At 41.4% G+C, this 12,981-nt stretch overlaps 1 protein-coding gene across 2 annotated transcripts in view; it reads left to right on the top strand.

Moving 5' to 3' along the window:
• Positions 1–11,391, top strand: part of ME1 (malic enzyme 1) — a 192,792-nt gene extending 181,401 nt beyond the window's left edge. The window contains exons 13-14 of one of the 2 annotated variants that reach the window (XM_030859406.3): positions 5,172–5,270; positions 9,717–11,391. In XM_030859406.3, the coding sequence (XP_030715266.1) occupies positions 5,172–5,270; positions 9,717–9,884 (267 nt within the window). In that variant the 3' untranslated portion in view covers positions 9,885–11,391. Of the gene's footprint in view, positions 1–2,437; positions 5,137–5,171; positions 5,271–9,716 lie in introns of those variants that run through there. The other variant, XM_060283299.2, reaches the window with a different exon arrangement.
• Positions 11,392–12,981: the final 1,590 nt, after the last annotated feature.

Genomic DNA, 12,981 nt, shown 5'->3' with positions numbered 1-12,981 from the left:
TGAGGAACCGCCATACTGTTTTCCACAGTGGCTGCACCAATTTACATTCCCATCAACAGGGTATGAGAAAAGAAACCTTTTTTTTAAATCTTTACACTTTCGATTACGTTCTGTGACAGTAATGAGACAATAAAAATTTTGTTTCCAAATTATGGAGGAAGTGGTAAATATTTCTCCATGGAGAACCTACCTACCTAGACGATGGCTTTTTTTTTTTTTTTTTTTTGGCCATGCTGTGTGGCTTGCGGGATCTTAGTTCCCCAACCAGGGGTTGAACCTGGGCCCCAGCAGTGAAAGCACCGAATCCTAACCACTGGACTGCCAGGGAATTCCCGATGATGGCATTTTGAAGATTTAAGATGACAGTTTGTTAGAGAACGAACTTATGGTTACTGGGGGGAAGGGTAGGGGGAGGGATAGTTAGGGAGTTTGGGATTGACATGTACACACTGCTATATTTAAAATGGATAACCAACAAGGACCTACTGTATAGCACAGGAAACTCTACTCAATATTCTGTAACGACCTAACTGGGAAAAGAATTTGAAAAAGAATAGATACATGTATATGTATAGCTGAATCACTTTTTTGTGCACCTGAAACTAACACAACATTGTTAATCAACTGTACTCTAATATACAATAAAAAGTTAACAAAAAGAACATACCTCCAATATCTACCTATCTACATATCTATCTAATAATCTTTGTAGTACTGTACTAATATAAGCATTATGGAAAAAAAATGACAGTCTGATTTGGTATGGTGAAGTGTTTATTATTCAGGGTGCAGTGTAGAATACAGAAACCACTCTAGCACTTCAAGCAGAGAAGAAATTAAAACAGAGAATTCGGTGTTTGTAAAGTCATTAAAAGGACGGAAGTGGGCTCTTCTGTGGGCCTTCAGGAAGGATTCACAGAACAGCACAGAGCAGAGCCGGTAGGGATGCTCTATTAAGCTACTGTTTAAGAACTGTGAAGGGTCTGAAATTTCACCTTACTTGCAGGCTAACAAGTCAGCCTGCCACAGATTCATAGATGCTGGGAAAAGACACAAAACTCTTAGGTCAGCCACAAAGGCACAAGACGTACTCTGAACCTAAGGCTCCCATCAGTTCCCCTTGCCTCGCAAACCTCAGGGGGATGATACAGTGGTTGGACCGATATTTGTAAAATCATGAGCTGTGGGTAATCAGAATGTTCACCTGGTTGATACGTCTGAGGAGGATGCAATTCATGAAGGAGAAATTGGAGTGAATTTCTTCTCTTGAAATGAAACCACGCTAACTAAACCCAACCAAGTAAAGCCTGATTAATGTTCACATATTTTCATCTTGCAAACAGACTATTCTTTGCGTTGTGAAAGATTTTTATGTTATTGGTGTGATCTCAAGTAGCCTAAACCCGGGTTTTCGCGCCTTGGTGTCATTCTGTGAGAACAGAGGTCGGCCAGCTCTAATTCTCCTTTCTTTTTCTTCACTGCATTAAAAGCACGACGGCTGGTGTCTTAGAGCTTCTTTTTTTTTTTTTTTTTTTTTTTGCGGTACGCGGGCCTCTCACTGTTGTGGCCTCTCCCGCTGCGGAGCACAGGCTCAGTGGCCATGGCTCACGGGCCCAGCCGCTCCGCGGCATGTGGGATCTTCCTGGACCGGGGCACAAACCCACGTCCCCTGCATCGGCAGGTGGACTCTAAACCACTGCGCCACCAGGGAAGCCCTTAGAGCTTCTTTGACTCAAGAAATCATGTCTAATTACTTAGGAGGGCTTTTCAAAGTTGTTCTTACATTAAGGGAAATGTAGTCATTGTCTTTTATAGCAGACACATCAGAAGAAGAGAGATGATCTTTTTACTCCTGGTAGCCAGTGTTTTCTTTCCTAAATAACTCCAGCACCCTCTAGTGACAAATTTCATGAAAAAAAAAAGTCTTTCCAGTAAATCTACCCAGGGAAAGTAATAATTACTCTCAAACACCTCTGAAGGAAAACAATAAGATGTGGTGAGGTTACTGGTGTTATTCTTATCATAGCCAGCTATCTCTCCGGCTGAATCTTGGCCTTTCCACTGTTCCCCTCTTAGGCTTTCCTGTTTTTCATGCCACCTCATTGTTTTCTTTGTCATCCTTTCAAGTCCCCCCCCCTTTTTTTTTAAGATTTTTTTGATGCGGACAATTTTTTTTAAAGTCTTTATTGAGGGCTTCCCTGGTGGCGCAGTGGTTGAGACTCCGCCTGCCGATACAGGGGACATGGGTTCGTGCCCCGGTCCAGGAGGATCCCACATGCCGCGGAGCGGCTGGGCCCGTGAGCCATGGCCGCTGAGCCTGCGTGTCCGGAGCCTGTGCTCCGCAACGGGAGAGGCCACAGCAGTGAGAGGCCCGCGTTCCGCAAAAAAAAGTCTATTGAACCTGTCACAACAGTGCTTCTGTTCTATGTTTTGCAAGGCACATGGGATCCCAGCTCCCTGACCAGGGATCGAACCCGTACCTCTGCATTGGAAGGCGAAGTCTTAACCACTGGACCTCCAGGGAAGTCCCTCAAGTTCCTTTCAACTAAGCTTCTTCCTAGTATTCAGTTTTTTGCCCTCACTTTTCTCTTTCCTTTTAAAGTCTACTTTCACAGATCTCACACATTCTCTTATTTCCATTATCATCATTCTAAAAGGGGCCAAGTCTGTATATCCCTATTCTTATCTTTCACCACATCTCCAGTGACCTGATGGGTATTTCCACCAAAATGCCCTATTTCCTTAAATACGATGTGGAAAGCCATTTCTTCTCTCCCCTTGCCCTCAATATCCGCATTTCTGTTCGTGACACCCTTTCTAAGCGGCACTGAAGCTTAGAAGCCTGATGTTCTTTTTATCCTCCCTCAACCCAAAGCCTTTAAACACACCAGGCATGTGCACACCCATGTAACTGTCCGATGTACCATCCTGCCTGGAAAACTCCGAGACTCATTCTCCACCTGTCTAAGCCTATCTTCAGGTCACGGCTTAAGTCCCACCTCGTCCTTGGGTCCTTTTGGGGCCTCTCTGACTCATTTTGATCTTTCTCCTTAGCCATGGCTGTCTTTAGCAAACACTTCATTTGATTCCTAGCTGTATTATGCTCTCGAGAGTTTCACGTATTGAACAATCAAGTCTTGCCTTATATTTAAATTGTATGTTATCTTCTCTGAAGACAGAAGGTCTCCCATATACTTCTTTCAAAACACCAGTAGCACTAGTGCAATATTAAAGCACGTAGCAGAAACTGAGTAAATACTTATTGAATTAAATAGAACTAGCAGTCAGTAGTATTTATTAGTGAGAATAAATACAACACCACAGACACACCTCTAGAAGGGGCAAAAAGAAGAAGGTTCTTGTCTAGATTATATTTTGTAGTTAACAAAAGTAGCATGTAGGAGATCTAGGTGAATGTTTTGTTTGCCCACCCCAAATCTAGTAACTGTTAGGGTTATTGTCAAAGTACTAATTGGATCTCTTACGGAACTAGTAATCTCATGGATTGGCACCAATCTCAAAGACTATTCCTGCACATTTTTATATCACAAAGAGATTTTTGGATTTCTCGGTCCTCTGGACAGTCTCTGGGACCTCTGATGCTCCCTGGGGACAGCCCTGCTGGCCCTGCGTGGTCTGTGCAGCAGCCTGGAACAGTCTCCTCCCTCCTGTTCACATCTGGGAGGCAAACCTGGGCCTCCTACCCTCACACCCTCCTCCTAAGTCACCTGCTCTGTGTTCTCTCATTCTCCTTGCCCCCACCCTTTCTGCTATCTGCCCAGAGAGCACTAGAGAGATCCCCACTGACAGCAGCGTCTGGAGGAAACTGATTCATGTAAGTCACTGGATAACTGAAAACCCAGGTAACTTTAACGTTGATATAATATTATTATCTAACGTATAATCCAAATTCAAATTTGCCAGTTATCCATAAAAAAGACCTTTATAGCCTCTAGATTACTCTTTTCATCTGCAAGAGCATTTCAGCCTTTCTGTTTCTTTTATGGCAATGACATTTTGAAGAGTACAGGCCAGTTGTTTTTTACAATGTTCCTCATGATTTAAGTTGTATGGTTAGAGGGTTTGGTTTAGGTTTGCCTAATAATTGAATCCTTCTCAGTGAATCACATCAGGAAGCACATAATGTCAATTTGCCTCATGTTTTTAAGCTACTTTATTGAGGTGTGATTGACATAACAAAAAGCTATATATCTTACAACTTGATGAATTTAGAGATAAGTAAGTATACACCTTTGAAACCATCACCACAATCCATGCCATACACAAATCTATCACCTCCAGAAGTTTTTTGTTTGTTTGTTTGTTTTTGTGGTATGAGGGCCTCTCACTTTGTGGCCTCTCCCGTTACGGAGCACAGGCTCCGGACGCGCAGGCTCAGCGGCCGTGGCTCATGGGCCAAGCTGCTCCGCGGCATGTGGGACCTTCCCGGACCGGGGCACGAACCCGTGTCCCCTGCATCAGCAGGCGGACTCTCAACCACTGCGCCGCCAGGGAAGCCCACCTCCAGAAGTTTTTTCCCACCCTCTTTGTTATTATTATGAATGTGTATGTGATAAGAATACTTAACATAAGATCTACCCTTGTAGCCCATTTTCATGTCTACACTGTTTCCTTTAGAAATAGGGACTGGTTTGGGGACAGCAAAGGCTGAGGCTACTTAGGCGATTTGGATAATCCAGAGTCTGTATCCTGCTCTGCCATGTGAGTCGGAAATAGCTCTCTCGGCCTCCTGCTCTACCTCCCGTGCAAGAGTATGTGAGCTGGGAGCAAGGCCTGGCCAGCCTCTCCTCCTCTGTTTTCAGGGTCCTTTTCCATCACTTTTCTCATCCTCCTCTGCCTTTCTTACCCTTCTTCCCCCGTCCCTCTAGTGCATCAAACAAGAAAGCCACCAGCAATTCATGGTACAGTAGAAAAGGAACTGGGTTAAGAGGGAACCCAGACACTCATCCCCATCTTTTTCACTATTTGTCTTCCGCCACCAGTCACCAAACCTCTCTGAGCTCAGTTTTTCCACTGAGAAAGGGAGAGATGCAATTGGATGAAGGCGTTAATGGGATCTGCTTTTATCCACCACCATTCACCATTATCCTCACAACTACCACATTCTATGTTATGAAGTATTTTTTTGTCTTTCTTTTTTTTTTTTTAAGGTTATAGCTCAGCAAGTATCAGATAAACACTTGGAAGAGGGCCGGCTTTATCCTCCTTTGGACACCATTAGAGATGTTTCTCTGAAAATTGCAGAAAAGGTAAAACCACTCTTGTTGAAGTCTCATTATTTTCCCTTCCACCTATGGCTGAATGTGCATGTTTAGGTATTAAAAATCCACTTCCTTGAAATATCTGTATCAACTTATTATGTCAGAAGTCAGAGAAATGAGGCCTGGTGCTTCGGCAGAGCTTAGGAACTCTGTTTGATCCTTAGAGATAGGTTGAATCATTAATTTCCCCATCCTTTTTCTCTCCCATAATTCAGATAATTCATCATGGTTTCATTTCAGCTAAGCTTCCTCCACTTGGCCTTTTTTTGGTTGGTATCTTCCATATGACACTGAGATAGTCACCACAGTATTGCACGTATGGTAGAGTGACAGACCTTGAACCACCTGCCTTATCCATGTCTCTGTGGATGTGTGGCACCTTGAAAATCACACTTGATTATACTGGGCAGAAAGCGAAACAGTGACAACAGAGAACTCACAGCTGGCTGGCGTGGCGGGTGAGCTCTTCAAGGAACTAGCCGAGAAGCAGCTACATTTTCTACAACTAAGACGAGAGAGAAACCGACTCCTTTTGCAGGCTAGTCGTGTTCATTTACCAGGGCTGCCGTAACAGACCGCCACAAGCTGGGTGACTCAGATGACAGACATTTATTTCCTCCCGGAGGCTAGAGATCTAAGACGAAGGGGTTGGTGGGTCTGGTTTCTTCGGAGACCTCTCCCTGGCTTGCCGATGACCACCTCCTTGCTGGGTCCTCGTGTGGCCTTTCCTCTGTTTGCACATCCCTGGGGTCTCTTTGTGTGTCCAAGTTTTCCGTTCTTATAAGAACACCAGTCAACTTAGGTTAGAGCCCAGCGGAATAGCGTCATTTTAACTTAATTATCTGTTTAGAGGTCCTGTCTCCAAATACAGCCCCACTCTGAGGTACTAGAGGTTTAAGGCGTCAACATTTTCAGGTGACGTATTTCAGCCCACAGTAGTCGTCATATGTTGAAACTAGGGTTTCTCAACCTCAGCGCTACGCACATGGGTCTGGGTTACTCTTTGTCACGGGGGCTGTCTTGGGCATTGTCGGACGTTTAGCAGCATCCCTGGCCCTTATGCACCAGATGCCAGTAGCCTCTGCAACAGGTGTGACAACCGAAAATGTCTCCAGACATTGCCAAATGTCCCCTTGGAGGCACATTTGCTCCTGGCTGGAAACCAAAGCTATTGGCAAGTTTATCAGAACAACACTATTTAGATTTCATATGTCATGATTTATTTTGTTGATTCAGGGTAGATGCTTCAAAAACCAAGTAATCCTTCAAAAAAAAAAACTTCACATAATCTGCTTGGTTATCTATTTAGGAAAGAGTATGCTTATGTTTTCTCCTAATTTGTATCTACTAGTTTTAAACTAGTTTGAATTATTAATACACTGAACATCACATTATCCCTTTAAGTTCATTTTGAAGGGTTCAATGAAAAGGACTAGCATATGATCAGAGGGGTAACTAAGAAGACGAGGGACAGCAGGAGAGTATGAAAAACTCAGATGTTACACCTAGAAAGAGGAACGAACGCTGAGTGGATAAACAGAAATTGGGAAACCTGGACAAAGAATCAGCTTCAGGAAGGAAGGTGATATAAGTAGACTGCAGGTTTGTGGTAGCCATGGCAGCGGGTTGGCCAAAAGGTTCGTTGTGGTTTTTTGTAACGTCTTACAGAAAAACCCGAACGAACTTTTTGGCCAACCCAATACGTTCAAATGTACAATTCTAACAAGTAGACGGTGATGACTGAAACTTAAAGAGAGGCTGGATATAAAGGTGATCTACACGTGGTAACAGGTGAAGCTCTCGTCTTCCAGAGCGTCCGGCGTTGACGAGAAGGGGAGAGTGAAGATTTCACTGAGAGAGTGCATCATTAATACAGTGTGTCCTGGGAGCAGAAAGACGAATGGATTTCCGCAGAGTCTGTGTCAGGAATGAAACAGAACATTTTATTATAAAAGTGATACAGCCTTTGCAAAAGAGGCACAGGGGGACTTCTGGGGGTGATGGAAATGTTCTGAAACTGGATGTGGTAACAGTTGCCCAACTCTGAATTTATAGAAATAATTGGATTAAAAATTTTTTTTTAAAGGAAATAATTGGATTATATGTTAAAACTGTTGAATTTTGTGGTCAGTGAATTGTAACTCAAGAATATCTGTTAGGGCTTCCCTGGTGGCGCAGTGGTTGAGAGTCCGCCTGCTGATGCAAGGGACACAGGTTCGTGCCCCGGTCCGGGAAGATCCCACATGCCGCGGAGCGGCTGGGCCCGTGAGCCATGGCCGCTGAGCCTGCGCGTCCGGAGCCGGTGCTCCGCAAAAGGAGGGGCCACAGCAGTGGGAGGCCCGCGTACCGCAAAAAAAAAAAAAAAAAAAAAAAAAAAAGAATATCTGTTAAAAACATAGTAATACCACATCATAGGCACTCTGAAACATAGAAGAGAGGAAAATACCTGACATTCTGCCTTTCTGAAACAAGCATTGTCTTCATTTTGGCGTGTGTGTTTGCTTGCAGTCTGTTTTCGTGTTTGCTTTCTTTGCTAACACTGTTGTAATAACGTGTAAGGGTATATTCACGTACTTCTGATCATGCTTTTTTCATAAACATTTTTCCACGGTACAGCACACTCTTTATAACTTTAATTTTTTCATAAACGCATAATTTTACATTGAGAAGAGATACTTCACCATTCTGATATTCTTCAAGATCACGCTTATTCAAATAAGTCTGTCATACGAGTAGCTCCTTAATGATTGCTTTCTTAAAGACTGGAGTGAATGAAAGAGCACATATGGAGTGATTAATTTTGACAACAGGGAGAATCCATTCTTCTCAAAGAAAGCAGGGGAGGAGAATGTTTGAAGATACAGAGGAGACACTTCGAGTTGAGGAAAAGAGAAATTGAGATCATTCTCTTTGATCAGTTGGAATTTTCTCAGCAGAGTGATGAGAGTCAAATGGAGACGTGAGGAGGGGAAGGTTTGAAATGGACTTCGGGGAAATTGACTTGAGACAAAGTTGTTCTAGTTCGTTTTTGATTTTTAAAGGGTAAAAGCATAATGTGCAACCACTTGGACCCAAGTAAGTTTAGGAAAAGAATGACATGGCAGGAGACAGCTCTGAAAGGAGAAAGCCAGCACTGAGGATTCCCCACAAAGACGTGGAGACAAGGTTCCATGATAGCAGCAAGGCACAGATCACGGAGACTGGCTCCAGAGCCCCGCTGATTAGAATCGGGAGACCCTGCGATAGAGAAAGAGGTTGTGTAGGAGGCCATGGTCGGAATCGGGATTGCTGAAACTGCAGGGTATCTGAGTTCAAACTTAGCAGGGATTTTAAGGTATTTAGTTCAGTTAATTATCAGTCAAGTCATTTCAAGGCTGTTAAGACTGACTTATCTGAGAAATTCTGGTAGGATCACCCATGAGTAAATCTGTACTATTCACACTTTCCTTTCTTGCTGATACCGTAGTCTACTCTTGTTACATGATTTATAATTGCATTTTCACTTTATATCTTCTTTGTGATTATGTGTTCTATTATAATACACTTAATTTTTTGGAAACAGACAAGATATAAATTAGAACTTAATTTTTTGATACATAAAAAATTCTTTTTTTTAAATTGAGGTATAGTTGATTTACAGTGTTAATTTCTGCTGTATAGCAAAGTGATTCAGTTAAACATACACACACACACACACACACACACACACACACATTCTGTTTTGGGTTTTTTTTTGTGGTATGCGGGCCTCTCACTGTTGTGGCCTCTCCCACTGCGGAGCACAGACGCCGGACATGCAGGCTCAGCGGCCATGGCTCACAGGCCCAGCCGCTCCGCGGCATGTGGGATCTTCCCGGACTGGGGCATGAACCCATGTCCCCTGCATCGGCAGGCGGACTCTCAACCACTGCGCCACCAGGGAAGCCCCCACATTCTTTTTTTTTTTTTTTTTTAATACTCTTCCATTTTGATTTATCATAGGATGCTGAATGTAGTTCTCTGTGCTATACCGTACGACCTTGTTGTTTATCCATTCTATATATAATAGTTTGCATCTGCTAATCCCAGTCCGTCTCTCCCTGGCCCCTCATTCTCCCTTGGCAACCACAAGTCTGTTCTCTATGTCCATGATTCTGTTTCTGTTTTGTAGATAAGTTCATTTGTGTCATATTTTAGATTCCACATATAAGTGATATCATATGGTATTTGTCTTTCTCTTTCTGACTTACTTCACTTAGTATGATCATCTCTAGGTCCATCCACGTTGCTGAAAATGGCATTATTTTGTTCTTTTTTATAGTATTCCATTATATATATATGTACCACACCTTCTTTATCCATTCATCTGTTGCTGAAACAGATAAAAAATTTCTGACATGTGCTCATCATCATCTCTATCCATTAAAATAATTAATATTCTTTTCTTATTTCTAGATTGTGAAAGATGCATACCAAGAAAAGACAGCCACAGTTTATCCTGAACCCCAAAACAAGGAAGCATTTGTCTACTCTCAGATGTATAGCACTGATTATGAGCAGATTCTACCCGATTGTTATTCCTGGCCTGAAGAGGCCCAGAAAATACAGACCAAACTTGACTAGTAGCTTAATAGCTGATATTTCTAACTCCATTGATGAGATCTTGAAGTCTTTCATAATTTTCAAAGATTGGAATCTTTTATAATGATTCATAATACACTAGAGTAAGATAATTTTACTTTAACAATCTAAAAATTTGTGGACGAATATTAATATACTTTAGGGTAAACATCTCACTAGACAATTTTGCTTCATTTACTTTATGGTTATTTATGGTTTCTATCTTAATTATTTTGCCCAAGTTCTGTTTAAAAGCTATTGTAACTACTACTGAGAAACCCATCATTTTTATATAGGGAGCTAAGGGGAAGACTAAAATTAGTAATAAATTGATATCAGTATTAAAACCCATAATGCTTTTGTTGTTCATTTTATTAAAAATCTACTTTGTAAAAAAAAGATCGAAATGAATTTTAGGCATAGACGAACTTTTGCTAAAAACGGAAACAACACTTACTCTGTTGCCTAGAGAAAAACAACTCCTCAGATATTTTTATTCCAATCCTAGATTATATCTGTTCTTTTTGTTCAGCCGAATTCTAACATTTCTAAGAAAGACCACTGCTGTTTACAATGCCTTGTGCAGCCTTAGATTTTAATGTTCTTTCGACATTGTTCCATCTCCTCATCACCTTGGTCCTCAGTCAGAAATCCCTTCGTAAAAGCACTTTTCTTTCCCCCTGACCAAGTGCCCTATCTCAGCTCCACACCATTGCTGCTGGGCCTTTGTGGACCATGGCCCTATCCTGAGGTTGGTGCCTTCAGCCGAGCACAGCCTGAGAAGTGGGCAGAGCTGAGAAGAGTGGGTGAGCTCCTTGAGAAAGGGCTGCCTGTGGAGTTGACGTCTTCAGACAAACATCCCCAGAGTCAAGGCAAGCTGAGTTCCCAACTGAGTGACCTGGCCTAAACTCCCCTTGATTAGCTCAGGTAATTAAGAGTTCATTGTGTTGAAGCAAACTCACTTTCCTCTGGGTTTGAAGAAAGTTTTGTAACCACTTCCCCAATATCAGAAATTATCTTTACATCAGATATTAAAATATTCTAATTACTATCAGTAGTTACAGCCCAGAAATGAACGTTAATTTCAGGTTTTACTTTTGAAGTTAATAACTGAACCAATGGAAACAACTGTAAATTCTTAAGCTCAGGTGCCAGTAACGTTTACTATTTATTTATAGAATTATATGGAGACTTTTTTGTTTTTGAAGTAATTCTTTTAAAGAGTGTAAGAAGATGTTCTAGGTAAACTATAGTAGTACGTGATTTCATTAAAAGTTGAAGGTTATACAAGTTGTTTTAGGTGTCAGTAGAAGAGGTAGGGGTATTTCTGAAGGTAACGTTTAGTCAAGAGTTTCCTCAATATAGTTATTTTGAAAAGATCCGGAATGCCTATTTCTCGTCTAGTTTCCGTGTTGTCTTGTAGCTCTAACTAAATGTATTTACTTATGCAAAGATTTATTAAAGCATAGAAACAGTGAATGAATAAAATTATAAAATAATTGTCTTTTTTTCTTAAAATATTGTTATACTTAAAAATGACAATGCTGGGTCTTGGCAGTCATATGATAGGGAATTTGGAATTTTAAAAATATTTCAGTAGCTAATTTCACTATGAAATTCATTCATTTAATATATGTGTAGTCATATTTGCTGTATACTGTTATGAATGAGCTACTTCCTTGTCCTCAGAGAAAGGTAATGAAACAAACATTGGATGATTACTTAACCAGGTACCAGGTAGTCTATATACCTTATCCTATTTAATGTAGTCCCCACAATTCCCTTAGGAAGTCGATAGTTTAAGTAATGTGCCAAGTCCACAGAGCTCATAAGTGAAGGAGGAGGGCTCTAAATCCATGTTTACCTTTCTCAATAGTCTGTTCTCTATTCACTAGAGTACAGTTAGAACAGCACTGTCGAATAGAAAAAAACAAAGAGTCACATGAGTAATTCCTGTCCTGTGGCCTCATAAAAAGAAGAAACAGGTGGAATTCATTTTAATATATTTTATTTAAACCAACATATCCAGAATATTATAAAAAGTATTGAGACACTTTTACATCATTTTGTTCATACTAAGCCTCCAGCTTTTTCACATTTACATCAAAGATATTTGCATATACATCAAAGTCATGAGAACATATAGAACAATGGAATAGCACAGCTCACAGACAGACCCCCTGAATATATTAGTTACAGAGTTAGCACAAAATTCAACGCATAAAGAATAGAGTGTTCAGTAACAGGATTGGGACAGCTACCTACCTCATGGACCTACCACCTCATCCTATATAAAAAGGAAGACTTTAGATGGATTAAAGACCTAAATACGAATGGTAAAAATGTAAAGTTAATAAAAATTAATGTAGCAAAATCTTTGGGACCCCCAAAACACAAACAAGAAGTAAAAACTGGATGTGTTGCATTATCTAAGGTTAGGAAGGTTTTGGCTGATAAGTGGGTGCTGCCGTATAACAGTATAAAGTGAGGAAATCCAGAACTGTGGAATAGGTTGGTTGCTTCTACAGAGATGGATTCATAAAGAAAGAGATAGTTTAAGTTCAAAGGCTTAAATTCTCAGCTCAAGGCACCATATAAACACTAGAAAAAATGCCTCTGTTTTTGCTAAAAGAGTCTCTTCTCCCTTACTCGCTATAAGGCTGAAATAACAGAAACCCAAGGTCATACTTCATCCTGCTGGTTGCCAGATTTTAACAGGAATTGTATTCACAGCCTCACCAGGACTCTCATGTGAAAGTGAAGAGTATTGACCAGGAAACAGGAGGATGTTGATTTGAAATGGGGATCTATGGGTAGGGAGATTTGGAGGACTTGTGATACCCTAAACTAGTCTTGAGTTCTGACAGTCCTGTGTCCCAGGAAACCCCTCATCCCCAGGCAAACCAGCACAGTTGGCAAATCCTTCCTTGCTCATCAAAACGGGAGCTCTTCCTGCCTAAAGAGGCCGTTAATGCCTTAGGTGAAGATCCGGTAATGACCTCACTCCATCTCCTCCCAGATGCCATCTCATGATCTCTGTAGGCATCATAGCAGAGACCAGCATGGAGAGGAGCTGTGGTGGGTACAATTAAGAGGGCAA

The sequence above is a fragment of the Globicephala melas genome, chromosome 14 (assembly GCF_963455315.2).
Source record: "Globicephala melas chromosome 14, mGloMel1.2, whole genome shotgun sequence".
Taxonomy (NCBI): domain Eukaryota; kingdom Metazoa; phylum Chordata; class Mammalia; order Artiodactyla; family Delphinidae; genus Globicephala; species Globicephala melas.
Note: the sequence above shows the minus strand (reverse complement) of the source record. Positions and strands in the feature narration are given on the sequence as shown.